The sequence below is a fragment of the Haemaphysalis longicornis genome, unplaced genomic scaffold, assembly GCF_048455015.1.
Source record: "Haemaphysalis longicornis isolate Haplotype H1 unplaced genomic scaffold, Haemaphysalis longicornis Haplotype H1 scaffold_3, whole genome shotgun sequence".
Lineage (NCBI taxonomy): Eukaryota > Metazoa > Arthropoda > Arachnida > Ixodida > Ixodidae > Haemaphysalis > Haemaphysalis longicornis.
In genome coordinates, this window is record NW_027526335.1 from 20033722 (window position 1) to 20051778 (window position 18057).

At 48.5% G+C, this 18057-nt stretch overlaps 1 protein-coding gene across 1 annotated transcript in view; it reads left to right on the top strand.

Annotated features, from left to right (window-relative positions):
• Nucleotides 1-248: 248 nt before the first annotated feature.
• LOC144174089 (uncharacterized) overlaps nucleotides 249-18057 on the top strand; it is a 187755-nt gene continuing 169946 nt past the window's right edge. Inside the window, exon 1 of the mRNA XM_077702533.1 lies at nucleotides 249-3349. Coding sequence (XP_077558659.1) covers nucleotides 2927-3349 — 423 coding nt within the window. The 5' untranslated portion in view covers nucleotides 249-2926. The remainder of the gene's footprint in view (nucleotides 3350-18057) is intronic.

Sequence of the window (18057 nt, forward strand, 5' to 3'; positions counted from 1 at the left end):
CTCAATAGGTGCTGGTACGACAACAACTGCCCGAAGGCCGGCTGCCGGGCTTCCAACGCAAAAGTCGGTTAATATGCGCAGCGCGTGATCCCAGTGACCGGCGCGGTGCGGGCGCATCAAATCGGCACTCCAGCAAAACCGGGGTTTCGCGCAGGGCAACCACGCTTCCGGCCCACACACGCGCAGCCCGATGGCGCGTCGGTTGCGGCCGCTACACTTCGATCGCGCCTGTCGGAGCGCGCGCCGGTGAGAACTCAGACGCCGTCGAGCGCGGGCACTCACCGGACGCGCCCTTGCTCCTTTCGGACCATCTCGGCTTGTTTCGAGCGCGCGTGTTCGGACTGCCTTGACAGCTGCGCTGCGCACTGGACGGCTTCTCGGACCGTTGGCGACACCGGAAGCGTGGACCGTGCTGGGAGGCAAGAAAAAGAAACTGGAACGAAGAGCATCTGGCGGATAGTTCGTCCTGAAAAAAAGAAGCGAAGAAATCTTCACGAGTGTCATCGTCAGTGGACTCTCCCGGGAGACCTTGCTAAGTGGAGACAACTGTTGCGGACAGTTCAAAGCCCCGTGTGAAGTGAAAGTCTTCGTTGGCAGAATTTTGCGGAAAGTGATTTGGGAGTTGGTGGCTTTTCATTTTTTTTCCCGTCTTCTTTCAGTTTGTGAGAACAGCTTTGTTGACTGCAAGAAAACTCCCAGGTTTGTGCTCGCTGCGTTTTCTGAGGACTTCAAGTGAAGCTTGCAAGTACGGTCGCGGGCGAACTTTGTAGTATTTTTAACGGTTTCACAAAAATCTGTTTGCTAGCAACTGTTTTGGTAGGCGATAATTTTGTATTTTTGTCGTCCACGTCAAAAATAGTTTGATAGCAGTAACCGATGATGGAAAGAAGGTCTGATTTAGCAAAAGCATAGTCACTAGACGTTTCATTTGATTTCAACCCAAACATCTGGACAAGGCTTAATTTCATTCGGCATCAGCTTTGCTTACCTTCGACATTTTAAGACGCTTACCTGACAAGTTATAACCGCGTCATTCAGCCGGAAATAGCTGTGACCATCTGGAAAGTTGGAATATCATCCTCGAAAAATAGGTCAGTGGAAATGACTAACCGATCGAAAAATTACGTAAATTAACCGAGAACAGCCTTTTATTTCATCATACAAAGACGTGATCGTAACAAACCCATTCGTCTTCAAGTTACTGCAGCAAAGATAAAAAGAAACGCTAAATAAGTGAAATTTGGTCGTTTCTTACGTCCCATCCGTTTATTGTACGGCGTGCGTAGCGATGGGGTGACCGGAATTATATTAGTACGAAAAAAAAAAATACAGTCGACGATTATTCTAGACCTGCTACACGCTATAACATGCCGCTTGTACTCGGCTCCCTCGACTTTGTCAGCTTGAGTAAGACCTCTCCGTGCCGCGCGAACATACGTCTCCAGGCATCGATCTAGGTGTTCCGCCGGAAGGATTAGGCGAAGGCGCTTTCTCCATTTCCCCTCCCATTAAGGACAGACGCATAGAGAAAAGAGCACGACGGTAACCGCGAATGCAAACGTAGGCAGACAGGGAGCGGCCGACGCGCGTGCTGTCAGCACCGATCGCCGCGGGCAGGTTCCGACATCGACCCTGTGGCGAAACGCTCGCGCCGTAATGACGACGCTCCGTACTTACCGGTGCGTGCGGGGGGAAACTCGATAGATTGGGCGAGCCTGGTCGGCTTGAAAGTTTAATGGGTCACATATTACGCCCCAAGAGAAGAAGGGGTCGCTTTAACGTACAAGCAGATCGCCCGAAAATTTGCCCGCTAAGCTGTCGTTCGCTCTAACGAGGATCTCTTACGAGTAAACGACACACCTCGGCCATCTCAGTGTTCGTCGCGCGCTAACCACGAGGACGCCCCGCGAGGGCGAACGATGGATCTTCCTAATACTGACGGCGGCCTTTTCGCCGGTGATAGCTGGCGCTACGAAACGCTGAGCTTGGTCGCGGCGGGGGCCGGAAATAATTAGTTGTCTTAAGAACGGACAGCCATATTTCAGCCAATTTGCCTAAATAATTTACCTGTGGGTTCAAAACATTGAAGGGCGCCTAATCAAAACGAAACGGCGGTGGCGAGCAGCAGATAATTAGAGAATACTTGTTACAAAACAGCGCTTTGTTTTCTCAATTGCTTTGTAGATTACGAGAAAGAACCTTTGCTGCACAACAGGCCGGTGGAAATAAATCAAGAATGCGTTGCAACAGTAAGAGAAGTGGATGAAAATAACAATTTATTTGCTTCGACGGTGCCCCACACAATCTTCTATTCGCGGTCGGCACAAGCCATTCCTGGTAGTTTAGCGAACGTTTTTTACTCGACATTCATCGGAAGGCTGTGGGTTGAGAGTTTGGTAAATTTCATTTGCCACATGCAGAGTCACTAAAAGTTTCCTCTAAAACATAATCAGCACTGACGAAAATTCTGTGCCGGACTCCGCAAAGCAACTTCGCTGAGCTGAAAGAACGGACAAGGTTGCCAAGCAACTGGACAGTTCTTGTGACTTCTAGAACGCTGCTGCAAGAAGAAGACTCAGAACAGTGCCGACGCACAGGCTCTTTTTCTATTCATTGAACCAACCGCACAGAGAAAGAGAGCTGAAAAGCGTGCAAGCCTTGATTGCATCCCAGTGGAGCCGCATTCTTCGAACGCTTTCCAAGAGTGAGAACAAGAATCCAAAGAACACCAAAAATCGGGATTTTTCTCCCGCCGCTTCAAAGCAGAGGTTGCCCGAGGCGCATAGAGGACAGCCAGTAGGCGTGAGACGGTCTCCCGATGAGCAGCGCCTGCGAGTGATGCGTTCCACTCCCGCCTCCCCTCCTCCCGCGAGCCGTCGTTTCGGCTGACGGTGTCTTGCAGTGCGAGGCGAGGCCGCGCCAAGCCATGTCAATGTTGGTCCGCAAGGGAACCATGCTGCACCGAAAGGGCAGCCGACGCTCTTCGCAGCCCAACCTGCGCCGCGCGAGCATCGCGGTCACCGGCGTGCCCGCGACGCCCTCCTCGCGCCGCCAGTCCATGGCGGTGCCCGCCTGGTCCCCCGGGGGTGCCGGGGGCAGCTCCTCGTCGCTGAGCCCGCGCAGGAGCCTGGCGGCGCCCGCCTCGCCCCGGGGCAGCCTCACGCCCGTGTCGCCCATGGCGGGGCCCTCGGACCTGCAACTGTCCGCGCTCGGCTCGGCGCGCTGCGTGACGGTGGCCACGACCGGAGGATCGTCGCCCAGGGTCTCCCCGAGGCCCTCGCCCAGGGTGTCACCCCGAAGCTCGCTGTCCGTGCCGGAGGGAGAAGAGCGGAGGCGCTCCAGCTGCACGGTGAGTGTTTCTCCGCCCTTCGCCAGCGAGGAAGGCGCGCGTTTAGGCCCATGCGTGTAACACGTGCTCAGCTGCTTTTCACTGGAAAAATCAGTGACTCGAGGCTATTTGAAGCATCGCACGTGTGCCTCATGCACTTCTTTGAGGTAACTTCGATTCACATGCGGTAGATCAAAGGGAGGCATAAGGTTCAACAAACAGCGTGCAATATGCACCTTTATACGGTAGAACTCTGTCTGATCCGAGGCCAAATGAAGTGTAGGAACTTTATGTTCCAGCGGGATAAATTGGGCCAGCTCGTTTGGCAGCGAGCACACGCAAAAGTGCGCGGAAGGACGGGGCAAAGAAAGGGCTCACCTCAGGAAGGGTTTCCGACAAATTTGTTTTCGGATTCAGGAAATGGCGGCAGAATTCAGGTTTCACCTTAAAACGCAATGCGAGTGTACACGGCGTTTTTAACAACTGGGGACAAAAAAATGGGAATAAACTTTTTTCTACGGTCGGTTTCTGACGAATATTGGTGTGTTGCATGTTGTTGAAGGCTGCTGTACGTTGCTGTAGGCACCTGCCTTGTGGCAGGCGTGATGAAAGTTATAGACCTATACACAATTTTCTTGCTTACCATGCCACGTTTATTTCGGAGCTCTTGCAGAGCACCCCACCCGTGTCAAGAGTCAGGATGACCCTAAAGAATATTTATGAATCAACGAACTCCGTCTTGTTATCCTGTACCTTCCCACGAAAGACTTTCTGTAGTTTTTTTTTGTTTGTCCACGACACGCTGTTGTTCCTTATTACAAGCAACTGTTATTGAAATTCGACTCGGACAGAACCCTATTAATGCTATTAACACATACAACAAAAAAGGGTGACTCTGCAGGATCACGCGGACGGTGATCCGCACAGTTATATCGGGTCCTCTCTGGAGACGTATTTAAAACAACGTTGGACTGAATCCGAACGTAAATCTAAGTACGCTGGGTGCATTTCTCTGCGCCCCGGTCCTCCTACCATGTGCAGCGAACGTCAGAGGTTTCATCCCAAAGGCTGTTCAAGTTGCTCCTCCAACATGATGCGTCATCCCAGAAAAGTGCCCAATAACCAATAAATTACACTCGATTGCGACGCGTTCCATGGGACGCGACTCAAAACTAAAACACAAAGGAAAACGAGGACGCACTTTGCGACTGCATAGAACGTTCCCAGGAAATAAAACACGAAGAAAAGTCGCGAAATCAAGCAGCTGCGGCAACCGTCTTCAGAGTGTCGCAGATAGAGGACTCGTCGTCGTAAATCCAAAAGCCTCGTCAGCTTCGGCATCAACAGGTCGGAAATACGGCCGGCAGAGGCAATTCACGGTTGCCGAGTAGCGAGGACGGATGAATGCGACGAAACGAGGCGAGGGAGCGGCAGAACCCCGGAAGGGTGTCGCCGAATTGCCAACAACGAAGAAAGCTGGACGGGCAGCGGCGAAACGTATCAAGCGACGGGATAACGAGGAGCTGCGCAAACGCGAAGAGGGACGTCGCGAGTTGAATGAGGAAGCGGAAATCCATCGCCAGCGACGCGATTTTAGGGGCGAAGCACCTTAGGACTATAGTGCCTAGAATATCTGGCACTATATTAGACCTCGCTCTGTCCGGGGCTTGGCGTCCACACAGCGTTGCGCATGCGCGAGGATCATTGGATTGGATTGGATTGAAATGATTTGGATTGAATTGAAATGGATTAGATTGGATTAAATTGAATTTTATAGAATTGGATTTCATTGGAATTGTATATACTGTACACACGCGTTGTCACTCATTTACATGCGCGAGTGGGCAATGCCACGGGTGGTTTACGGTAAGAACGATCCCCAGTGCTTCGCCCACTCGTCATGATTCACTTCGTGGATATGCGTGAATTTTTTTTTGTAAAAGCCAACCAAGCAGTGTAGCTAGAATGTCTCAAGCTCTTGCATACGTAAGAGCAAAATTTTTTTTGCAAAGAAATGCGCACTTCATCACATCTGATCAATTTGGTCCGGATGTGTGTGGCCCCATCGCAAACGAATCTCACTAACAGCGCAAAGCACACCCGTGTTTAAGCATCCTCCCACATAAGAAGGCTTAGGTGTCCTCAGCAGTTTTAAAAGATAATATACAAGTTTTTCGTGCGAGCCAGTTATCTCAGTACGAACAGTGACTCAATATTTTTGATGAGGACTGAGTGGCCGCGCTTGGGACCGAATGGTGGCCTTAACGTGTCCAGCAAACGGACTCGTCCGAGTAACACACTTATTGTCTGAAGAAAAGTGTGCGCTCGGTTGCACTAACTGGAAGACCTCCGCATTGCTAACGTGCTTGGTTCCCATTGCGTACTCTCTTTGAAAGGGCGAGGAACTATTGCCTGTGGAGTGTTCTGCTGCTGGGCCAGAAGGATTATTTACCCTGAAAGCCCGGCGCGTGCGACACGGCGGGGTCATAAATAGCGCGCCACTTCCACTTTAGATCCTCGTGGGATTTATTTACGGCATCGTTCTCGGAAAGTGTTTCAGCAACCTTATGCCACACTTATAATGGGCACAAGCAGAAACTAAAGTGCACGTTCAGAAGCCATACACGAGCGGTTTACGACCTCAAGAACGCACGAGCCTTACCGAGACATAATACACGTATTGTCTTAGCATTTCTTTCATTTATCGCTTCTGGCACTCGTCGGAGGAGCACTGCCTGGATGAGTCGACTTGCCATTACCGAAGACAAAGGATTCTGAAAGAGAGTAAATAACGGACACGCGCTCGAATGATTAAATTTCTTCTTTTTTTCGTTGACCCGAGTGGACTGAAACTGAAGAAAAAACGCTAGCGGAAGAAAGGGTCGACAGCCTGGAACACAAATATCCGAGTGATGAGACGGCATGCTTCTATCTGCGAGAAGAAAGTCGCATCGCAGACGTGCTAAGAGGAAAGACACGTGGGGCATGACGTAGGAAATGTTTTCTTCATCGCAGAAGCGTCGAGCGTTCGTCGCCCAGCGTACGCCAATTACACTCTACTGTTATTCTACGCGGAGACCACGCAGATAATACTAGAAAAGGAGCTGTACAATGGCGGTGGCGTCATTGCGAAACGGCGCGCAGTTCGACGTGGAGCAATTCGACCGTGAGGCGATCAGTTGACGTGTGAACGGTCGCACCTGCGCAAAGCACGCACGCTACGGGTGGGTGTGCGTGCTGTGGAAATTCTCAATGGCTTCGCACCCGCCGAAATAATAGCACGAACGAAGAGGCAAGTTACGGACACACATTTCAACTCTGGGATGGCTTCGTTTCGTGTGAATGTGGGACGAGTTTGCCAAACTATCACTGCGAAGATAAAGCTTCGACTCTTGCTGCTGGGCCTTCGTTTTTTATTTACATTTGTTTACCAACTTCTTCGGCTGCGTTTCAGTTTGGAGCGCATCAGTTTCCCATCCTCGTGTCTGCCTTCTTTGTCGCACTGATAGTTTGCGTGGGCGGTGTTATGTCAATAAGGGTACGAGCAAACAATGGCTTAGTAGTTATGAACACGTCAATCTTCTGAAACTTCCCAAGCTCAAATAGTATCGCAGTTGTTCGGTTCTTCGCAAAGAGGATTAAACGTATCTCTACACATTCAACCATTGCGAGAAGGATGAGGAGTAGTAAGACCGACGGAGAGGAAAAAAAGGTGCGCTATTGCGCTCTGCTTGCATGAATCTAGTAAACGCGTGGGAACTTTTTACCGAAGCTGCACTGTACCTCTAAGCTTCAGGAAAGCCGTAAAACCGCTCTCGATTTCTGTGGTATTACCGACGAAGTAATGGAAGAAATTTTGAATTCGACGGCGCTTAAAAAAATTCAAAGAAAAACGTCGATTTTTTTTACTTCCCATAGAAAAGCGCATTAGCAGTGAAAGACCGAGCAAAGAATTTTGTACTTATTAACGGAGATTAAAAAAACTGTGGTTGATTACCCTGTCATAGGAATCGGTAAAACACGAAAGTGCAATGTGCCGCGAAATCTGCAGCCGATCATGATTTGCGGGTCGGCGGCTGTCTTTTGGGTGTGCTTGACGTCCTGTTGGCGGGTCGCTTCGGCAAAGGTGTACTTGCATCATTTCCGTGACGGATATGACGTCAGTGAAATCTTGGTGTATCCCGGCATAATACACTTTAAAATATAAAACCCGAAAACAAACTACCCTAAATATAACGCACTCTTTAGAACTAAAGGTTGCTTCACCGCAAGAAGAACATGTGTGCAGGGGTGCACCCTTTACAGGCCGGTTGCTTCATTGTACTGGCGTCACTTCCGTGACGGATATGACGTAAGTGAAATCTTCGTGAATCCCGAAATTAAACACTTTCATGTTAAAAAAAAATGTGCGAGGCCTCCCAGGCTCTTCTTGCGAGTTACGAATGCGAAAGCACGGATGTCCAATTTAACACCACTGAGTGCTCCTCTGAGTTTTGCGGCGCAAGTAGTGTTTTGCGGCGCTGAGTTTTGCGGCGCAAGTCATGTGAACGGATCGACTATGAGATGCTTCGGACTTCGTAGAGACATTGCACATGCTGGCCCGAATAGAGCTCTGCGCAAAGCGCGCAATGGAATGCGAACCGGCCAATGAAAGGCTTAGAAGTCGTTTTGCTGCTACGGACAGTGGACGCAGGGGCTCTCGCCCAACGGGCCATGTAAAGCTTTCGCATTAAAATACCAATAAATCAATGGAACGCACGTGTGGCCGGTAGGAAAAATGCTGACTGCGTTTACAAGAAAACAATAACAAGAAATAATGCACGGCCCTTCAAGTTAGCTCTGTAAAGCGTGCTCTGACGCACATGTGATAGTTATGCAAGAAAGCCGACCTTAGGGACGTTATTATTGCCGGTTACGGAGCAGGCACCAAGTGTAAAATTTCTTACCCCCCCCCCCACTTCTCTGCCTCGCCATGTTATATCTTCCAGAACTGTCTAATATTTTCCTCACCAATCCGCTGACTCCTACAGCTTTTTGTATGAGACCAAACAAGATGGAAAGTGCCTCTTGACGACAAACAGTCTATGCGCGAAAGCTCGAAGAAGCTTTTGTTAGCAAAAAGACATGACAAAGCGAAACCGCCGAAGGAGTGCAGAGGGCAGAGGCTTATACCAGAGCGCCCCATCCAGCTGTCAACGCTCAACCAATACGAGGCACCGTCAGCCCGCCCGCAAGCCCACTGGTCATATCAAACACACTGAAGGCTGTAGGCGTCTCAAGTGCCGCTCCTCAACTTGACACTGATCCGTTCACGACTACTTCATTGTTTTTTTCTCTGCAGCTTGGCGTACTATAACGCGGAATACTCTGACGATGGAAGCAAAAACTCAATATGATGTGCGGCAGAAGGCTGCCAGACCTGACAGGCGATCTTCGCTTTTTGTTACCGCCCCTTGATAGGCGCAGAAAATCCCAAGAACACAGCTCGATCGATTGTTTTTTTTTCGACCACGGAAGCAAACTCTTGACATGTTTCTTACATTTGACGTGATACGCTTCAGTGAACAGAAATAATAAAAGGAAGGTCAAGGGCGTGAGTGTACTTCGCTTTATTTACAGTTTGATTGTAATACGGCGTATCAGGCGCAGGAAGGTTTGGTTCGGCATGACTGGTTTCGCTCTTTTGTGGTATCCTGTATTTTTTAGTTTTTAATATTTTAGTAAGTTCACAGATATCTACTTCACCAACAGGTGCCGCTTGCATACGCAACAAATATGTCCCGGTCAGTTTCTCTTTTGTTTCCCGTTTTGGCGAATAACTAATTTCGTCGACTACACCCCCCCCCGCCCCCCCCCCCCCCTCCCGCCTTCTTCCCCCGCCGCCACTGCGCCCTTTTGCGTGCGTAGCAATACCGGGAAGGCGCTCCGGGATTCATGCCCCTATCGCCATAGGACACGGGAATATTTGTTTTTGGCGTCGAACAGAACGACGGGTGGTGTCACTGCCTGGTTCAAATCGGAGACTTGAAGCCGCATACCGGAAGCAGCTTCGTAGCACCTTACAGTACGGTGTCTTCAAAAGTAGTATAGGCTGCTACAGAGATAAATAAGTGTATTAAAGACTCCGTACAAACCGCTTTTCCGTTTACGCTTAAAGTTTACGCGGAGATCACGCAATGTCGCATATTTTGTTTAACACCAGGAGCGGCGACGACCGTGGAACGAGGACACCATGCACCTGGGGTATCCAGAACAAAACGCGCGATACGCAATTGCTTAAGCCATTCGCTGCCTTGTTTATCTCTTCTATTGCCCAAAGAAGTCCCAGATAATCCTATGATTACAGCGGAATCGCATCGAAGCTGGTTGGGCGCGGAGAGGAAGCGGGGAATCCCAAGGTCGGCAAGTGTTAACTAAGGGCAAAGGCGAGAACAAAGGCATACATAGAAGAGGCAAAATAAAAATAACAATAGTAAAAACTGAATGCCACGGAAGATGAGATCTTACCCAAGGGATGCCTTGCAACATATCAAGCATTTCTCTATCCTACGTGCCCGCAAAACAGTGCCATGCAGAGCAAGTGGGGACCAGCTGTACGAAAAAAACCACAGTAAGAACAGGATACACCCGGCGAAAAGCTGGCGCATCCATCCCGCTATTGTTGATCACTCCAGGTTTCCCAGTGCTTTTATTTCATTTACAGGCGTGACAAAAGCATTGCCAGCATCAGAACACCGACCAGATGACGAGCCTTGGTTACTTATTTCTCGGTTCTTTCTCTTTCTTGCCTGTCGTTAGACGCGCCGATCGCTCGCGGACGACGTGTTTTGCAGCTCTACCATTCATATTACAAGCACGTGTGGGCCTTCCCGCCCTCGGTGCTGTCGCAATGGCCGGATCTTGTTCTCTGGGCGAGGAAGGACGTTGCTGAGGTGGTTGCTTATTTCTACCGCCCTGTAGCAAGGAGAAAGTGTCGAACAAACTTGTCATGCCACGCGGAAGCGGATTACCTTTTCCTTCCTCCTACTCCTGAGAAAGTAGCAGTTCCGGGTGATTTTTTTTTCTCTCTCTCTTTTTCTCTTGCTTTTGTATGCTTTACTTCTAAGCTACCGTTATCCAACCAAACCCAATGGGAGTCGAAGTGCGTAACCGCGAGGAAATAAACGAAGATGGCAAGCAGTGAAGCTCTGCCCGACAACGGGAGCACTGGTGCTGAATACTAAGTTGTTGATGATTGCACCCGGAAAGTAGGATACAGGCGTCGGATGAGCGTCGGCCAGAAACGATGACATGAAATACCTTTCCAGCCCCCCGCTCTAGTTTTTTCATGGCAATATTACCCACTAACACAGAAAAGCTTTCTTGCCGCCACGTTTAAGTTGGACCTTTTTTGTGACGGAGTTATTTCTTTTTTCCTGCTTGGGCATGCGGCTCCGGAGTTCGCTGTTGGGAAAACTCGGGAATGTATCTACGATGCCGTTTTCTTACAACGAATATTGGCTCGATGGAGGGATGTGAGGAATGACTTTATTCTAGCATGGAGGTCAAGCGGCCCTAGATATGGGAATAAGGGTGGGAGAAGATGGTTCAGATAAGGCTTGTTCACGGCACTTAAAACGTTCACTCGAGCACTTGAGGTCTGGGTAAGCCCACAGGTGTACCAGACGCGCACTGCGTAGAAGTGGTGAAGACACACTGAGATGACGATTCATCCGGGGATCCATAAGGAGTCGTTTGTTTGAGAGTCACAAATGTCGCGCTTGAGGGGGTCGGCTAGAGAGAGGGTGACGATCCGCCATCATACTAGTTATAGAGACTTGATTTTAAGCCAAATTCTGTAATTGGCTGTAACATTTGAGGGTTGTCTCTGACATACTGGACGTGTTTAGCAGAATCTGTTAGGCGTACTTGTGTTGCAAGGAAGGGGTCATGGCTAGTTGAATAAGCTGAAAATGCCCAGATGAGATGGAAGTGGTTGGATGCCCTGTTGCTGCCACAGTAGGTGTACCAGAGACTGGTAGGGCGCCTCGGAGCTTTCCAGTTGGAGACGACGTCCGGAGTATAGGCCAAGTCGGCGTCTACTTTATTGGGAAAATTTTCTCCCGTTCTTGTTAGGCACTGTAGAGGAGCAAGGAAACCTGACCATGAGGCTTCGGCAAATCGTTACCGGCTGAGGTTCTTAATTGGGAGGTACTTCTGCTGCCAGTGCAGTTCGCATGCCTGTTGTGAGTCGGGTTGTCCAAGCTGGGTGGACACAGGAACGACAGGAGGATTGTGCAAACATTCCTTCCGCTCCATATGTGTGAGCAGGAGTCCAGGCCACGCGTATCTTGAACCCATCGTGAGTGAGGTGTAGGATTTTGTGAGTGAGGTGTAGGATCGTGAGTGAGGTGTAGGAGAGCAAACTTCTAACTGCCAGCACGAGAAGAAAAAGACACGAAATGATAAAAAAGGAAGAAGAGCAGTGCTGTGTTCAGAAACACAAGCACAAAAAACCCAAAGAAAAAAAATTTGCGTTCATTTTCATTCCTCGTTGGACTGATTATAGTCAGGTTGGATTGAAAATTACGTAACCAAAGGATGCATTTGTGGTTGGCCTAATTTGAATTACACGGTGTGGCTGAAGCGCACGGTTAAGTACGCTGCATTTAAGCGCGCCACTGAGTATTTACTAATGAATACTACGATACTTTTTCTTCGTGATAATGATTATAAAAACTCTGAAAACACAAAGGCGAAGACAGGAAAGAAGGTGGTCTGCACTCAACCAACCTCTTCGGAAGAAAAACATACAGCGTTATCATGCTCAGGCCAATGTTGGTCTTGGAGAGCCTTGTTAGTCATCTTTCTGCAAACACGGCAGTATTCTTTGCATCTCTTTTACCTTTACGAGACCCTTAGTTGAAACGCACGTGCAAAAGAAGCAGTAAAAATACAGATCCTCAATAAGCAATTAACTTAAATAAACGAAAATGATACCTCGCGTATTAAGTCGTGAAAGTTTCTGCAGCCGTCTCATTCGGGGTTTTAAGGGGCATGACCTAGTTAAACCAGTTCGTGAAGTGCGAGACATAAATTGTTCGAGAAGCTTGAGTGTACTCAGAGGGAAAAAAACAAGAAGAAAAATGGAGAGAGGGAGAGAGAGAATACGGCCTTAAGTGGGACCTGATGAGTTTTACGGTTGGTGGCGCCTGAAAACCGCCGAACGATCGTTTCTCTTGCTTGATAGCGCCCACGGTCGGAAGAACGGGGTGACGAGTGGCTGAGCGGGATCCACGCTAATTAAAGACGCGCATTGCTCTAAGGCGTTGGCCAATAAGGCTGGCCAGGCGGGCCCTGAGAATCCTTGTTGTACTCCTCCTCTCCTGCTTCCGCACTCCTCCCTTCACTTTTCGCCCCAGTTTACGCTCCTTTGATTCCCTAAGGACGGCCTGTCGGAACTCGTGGCTCGTTGATGTGTAGTACACTCGAAACTTCGGTGAGCCCCAAATGGCCGATGTGAAACTTTGCCGAGGGGACCCCCTTTAAGACCTACCATTCGGCAATTCGTTTGTTGTATGTAAGAAAATATCATACTTGGTGCACAAATGACAGCGTGGAGGATACAAATTAGGAACACGTTCATTTTTTTCTGTCCTCGGTTCAAGGATTCTTTGATGAATGTTTATCAGTAAGGACTTCCTTTATGGGTAGACTAGTGCGTTTGGCGTAGGATTCTCCGCGCGATTTCAAGGGTGCTCACCATTCCACCGTGAATTGTACCACTACAACAAGCGCACGTAACACTGCAGACGTTTCTAGTTTTGTATGTTTTTATTTATTTATTTATTTATTTATTTATTTATTTATTTATTTATTTATTTATTTATTTATTTATTTATTTATTTATTTATTTATTTATTTATTTATTTATTTATTTATTTATTTATTTATTTATTTATTTATTTATTTATTTCACCCTCAGGGCATACAAGCATTGTAGAGGGGAGGGGCTCACATAAAAGAGCAAAAAAGCTGTCAAAAGCACGCGACAAGTGTTCAACGATTGCACACACAAAAATATACAATAATGTTTATAAAAAGAAACGTGGTAAAGCAAATGCACTAAACGCAGCCTTAAATGCAACCACACTCGGAGCAAAAGAAAGAACAAGCAATCTTTTGTGGCCGGTCGTTGTCTAAAATTTTCTCGGTGTCAATATTCTGCATTTTGTTCATGGCAGTGTTTTATATGAGCGCTTTATATGGTGTTAGGAGTGTTCTCCTTATTGGTGGCATTTGTATGCGACCTTCTGATGGTACAGTCTTTGTCAACATTTTGTGAGCCACGGTGACCATGGCCGGAGCACGAGCGCGCCCGAGCAGGGGCGCTGCGCTTGCCGCTGTCGGCTGGAACTTTCGTAGTATGGCTGGCGTGACAAGTACAACGGAGCCGGTTTCTCAGAGCAGGCGCACTTCGCTCCAGCGCAGGCCCTTTCTGCAGCACTTGTCGCTCCGGACACACTACTAAACTAAAAGCAAAAGTTCCCCTCGTTCTCTTTAGCCGCGCAACCAGCCGACAGCGGCAAGCGCAGCGCCCCTGCTCGGCCGCGCGCCTGCTCCGGCCACGGTCGCCGTGGCCCACAGAATTTTGACAAAGACTGTACGTTGTTGCATCTGTAGATTTAGCCGGTACAACCGGTACAATTTTGAATGATGGTGGTCTAGAAGAAATTAACGGATCCCTCTCCTCCTTAATTCGGGGTGCGCGCGCAGCTTGATAGCAGTGAAAACGAAAAAATACTAAAATGAAAGCGAAATGGCCATTGAGACGTACTTGAATTATAGGCTGATATTGATCGGGTTCAGGAATGATGTGAGATTTGAGGTATGATGTTAAACATCGACAAATGAAAGTACCACTTTAATAACGTTCTTCTCGAAGTTGTAAATTCTTATAAGTATCTATGCATACACGTAACTTCTGCATTGTCTTGGAAGACACACATTGAATATATTACAGCTAAATCTAACAGTATGTTAGGCTTCCTTCGAATTTTTTTTAATCAGGCGCTCCTTTAACTGAAGCATTTACTTTGCAAGGTATTGGTACTTAGTAAACCGGAATGTGGAGCGTCTGTTTAAGACCCTGGTCATCAATTCCTGATCTTCGAATTAAAACGAGTGCAAAGCCGGCAGCGCGCTTCATTCGTTCTAATTATGCGTCATATCAATGAAAGCGACACTATCTTTACCCCTGCTGTCTCTTCCAGGAAAGTGTTTCGGCTGTGCCAAATTCCTCAAATTTACTGCGACAACGCGTTACTAAGAAATAGATTAGTGCCCCCGCGAACTTACATTCCCAATCGCATTGATCATGGTCACGAATTTGGGATTCCATCAGCACGCACCGAGTGTTTTCAGGACTCGTTTGTGCCAAATATTTTTCTGTGTTGGAATCGTCTTCCTTATGACATTGCTGCTACAAAATATGCTGTTTTATTTTTATGTATATGTAGCCTTTAGTACAACCCTGTATCAAGCGATGTTATTAGATTGCGATTTTTCTGTTGTATTTTTATTTGTATGTAGTACACGCATGTCCACTCCCTCTATAATGCCCTCGGGCCTTGAGGGTAGTTGAATAAATAAAATAAATGACCACAAAACAAAAACTAAAACACGTCTGCTAAAATCAAGACGCAATGACCGCGAAATATGTTTCCGGGTTTAGTGGTTCGCGAAGGTTTTGCTGCGGATTTCTTTTACGTTAGGTATATCGATGAAAACAGCGCACAGACGGGGATGAAAAAAAGAAGGAAAAAGAAGTCAGTAGAGGCACTGCGCTGTACTTTTTGTTTTTACAGAGAAGCCTGTTAGCCTCTCGTTGGCCGAAAATTTTCATGTCGTAATCAAAAAAAAATAGAGAAGCTTGCAATCACGCCCAATACTTCAATAGTGAAGCTGCTTTGGTTAGCATTTCCGGACACATAGTTAAGTTTCAGTATCATTGTTTCTACAGAATGTGGTGGCCGGAGTGACCTCTCCCACGCAGGGTGTCTTTTTAACTTTAGCATTAGCGCTTTAGTGTTTTAGGGGCGAAGCTCCTAAAGCCATGGGTCTGTCCATCCCTTGTGTCTCGTGGTACGTGACCGCCGCATGCTTTCGGAGATGTCGCAAAGTGGGCCGCGTTGCACGCGCAAGAACCGGCTGCAACCGGCAGCGCAAACTCGGCACCGGGAGCGCGAGCTTGTCTGTGTTCGCCAACGGAGGCGCGAGCGCACGTGCACTGCGAGGGGGAGATCACGCAAGAGATCACGCCACGAACGCAGGCAGTCGTTCTCGGAGGTCGAACGAGATGCAAGGACCTTTGCTCGTTTCCTCTCGTCTTGTTCGGGCACAAGTTCGCCCTACATAAAAGTTCTTTTTTTACCGTTGTGTCCCATCCTACGTGACAAATTGTGGTGGAGGTGCGGGGTAGTCCTCGATGGCGCGGGGTCTTTCACCAGGTCTGGGCCTGGGAGCATTGACTCCGAAAATAAAAGTTGATTTGTACAATGTACGCACACAGTCTTACGTCTTTCTTAATGATGTAATGGGCGAACTTTCACGGGAGAGTTACGGTTACCGATGATCTCCCCCTCTCGAGCTTCGCCCCACTTATCATCATTCATTCCGTGGATATGGCGTGATTTTTTTATATGTATGGTAGCGGTTAACGACAGCGCTGGAGTTTTTTTTATTTTTTTATGTTTTTGCCAGAGCGACTGCGTGATCCGGAGAGTCGGCGGTCTCCGCGAGGCACGCGCTCACGAGCGCTGGGGACTTTTTCTCTCTTCGGGGTTTTTGCCAGTGTTTTTGCTTTGCTAAAGCCACTGCACGTGCCGGGGACGCTCTGCGGTCGCCATGGGGCACGCGATCACGAGCGTTTGCATTTTCTTTGTATTTTTTCCTGCAACACCGAACTTACGGCTTGTACTGCTAAAAACACAGGCATGACCAAGCAGTTCTCTTCATACATACATACATACATAGAAACTTTATTTGCACCAGTCAAAGGCACAGAGTAACCTCAGTGCCCCCCCCCCCCCCCATCAGTCGGCCGGGATCCCTTGGGACACGGCGGCTTCTAAGGCGAGACCGATGACTTTTCGCTGAGTGCTTGAGGTCAGGCTGAGTAGCAGGACCTCCCAGGATGCAGTATTTCTATGAGGTTTGTTGTGAGATGGACACGTCCACGCCATGTGGACGAGGTCCGCGACGCCGTTACAGTTCTTGCATCTAGAGTCGTATACTTTGGGGTGCCATTTGCTGTATAATAAAGGGTTTGCGAAGACCCCGGTTTGTAATTTCCTCCAGTAGACCTCTTCTTTCCTGCTAAGCTGTGGATTAGCCGGAAGAAGCATCTTACGCGCTAGTCTATAATGTTGGGTAATTTCGTGAAAATTTCCAAGTTCGTCTGCCCTCGGGCATGGTTGCAGAAACGGGTCTAGGGCATCTCGGCGATCGTCCGGAAAGTAAGACCTCGGGCGGCCGCATGCGCCTTTTCGTTCCTGATGAGACCCCGATGAGCTGGAGCCCAAATAAGCGTTACCTGTTCCGCTGTCACTTCCGCATTTGCGAGAATTTTCCAGGCAGCGTTGGAAATCCTGCCTCGGTCGTAATTTCTAATGGCTGACTTAGAGTCGCTAACTATCACCCTCGTTCTTGGCTTAGTAAGCGCCAGGGCGATGGCAGCCTCCTCAGCTTCTTGCGTGTCGCAACTAAGTATTGTGCAGCCCGAGTGCGAGACGCCGTCTTCCCTTACTGCCACTGCCGTGTAAGCTTTCTTTCCTATGTGTTCTGCGGCGTCGGTGTATAGGACGTCCGACCTGCCTCCGTATTTGAGTTCTCTCCAAAGACGCCGAGCGCATTGGCCAGTCTAATCAAGCGTGCAGCATAGAGCTCGGTGCTCGTGTAAAGAAAGAAAAAAAAAAACTCACAACACAAGCATCGAAACCGCATGATGGACGATAGGGCACCGGTGAACAATAAAAACCAGCCCTCCACCCCCCCCCCCTTCCCCCCTTCCCTCCCTCATGTGTTCTGGTAAAGATTAGGTTTGCAGTTGCTCTCGAAAAGAGAGGGGGGTTGACGTCATTCGAGGGCTAGCGTATGCGTCAGGATTGGCGGGACCCAGCAGTTCTCCCACAAGACGCCGAGCGCTTGCGTCAGGACCCAGAATTTACCGTCAGAGAAGGCGAGTGCCAGCGACAAGCCCACCGGGACAACGAGGAACATTTCATACTCTCTACCATCAGCATGTGTTTACGACAGCTGCGCTGGACATCCACTTTCACACGGCGGGATGGCGTGTTTTTTTTTTTTTTGTATCTTTTCTTTTGGCTTTTTGTCTTTTTTTTTGTTCCCGTTCCTGCGCTGTTTTCTTCGGTATGTCATACAATAAACTAGCGCAAACACAAGCTTTGGTCACATTTAAACGTTAGTTCGGACGGCTGAATTGAGGGACAGGCAGACCAAAATTTTCTGGTTTTAGTAGCCGAAAAAAAAGTATACCTTCTTAAAAAGTTCAGTGCAGATTGGTTGTTTCCTACAAAAACTACTGCATACATGCGCTTCTTCTCAAATTTCGCAAAGCCATGATTTAAGCTAAACATTGAAGGACTGCCGCGCGTTCTCTGATGCGAATCGTTGGTGGCAGCTATTCACCTTGCATAAAAACTGAAGGAATGAAAGGGCGAGACGTGTTG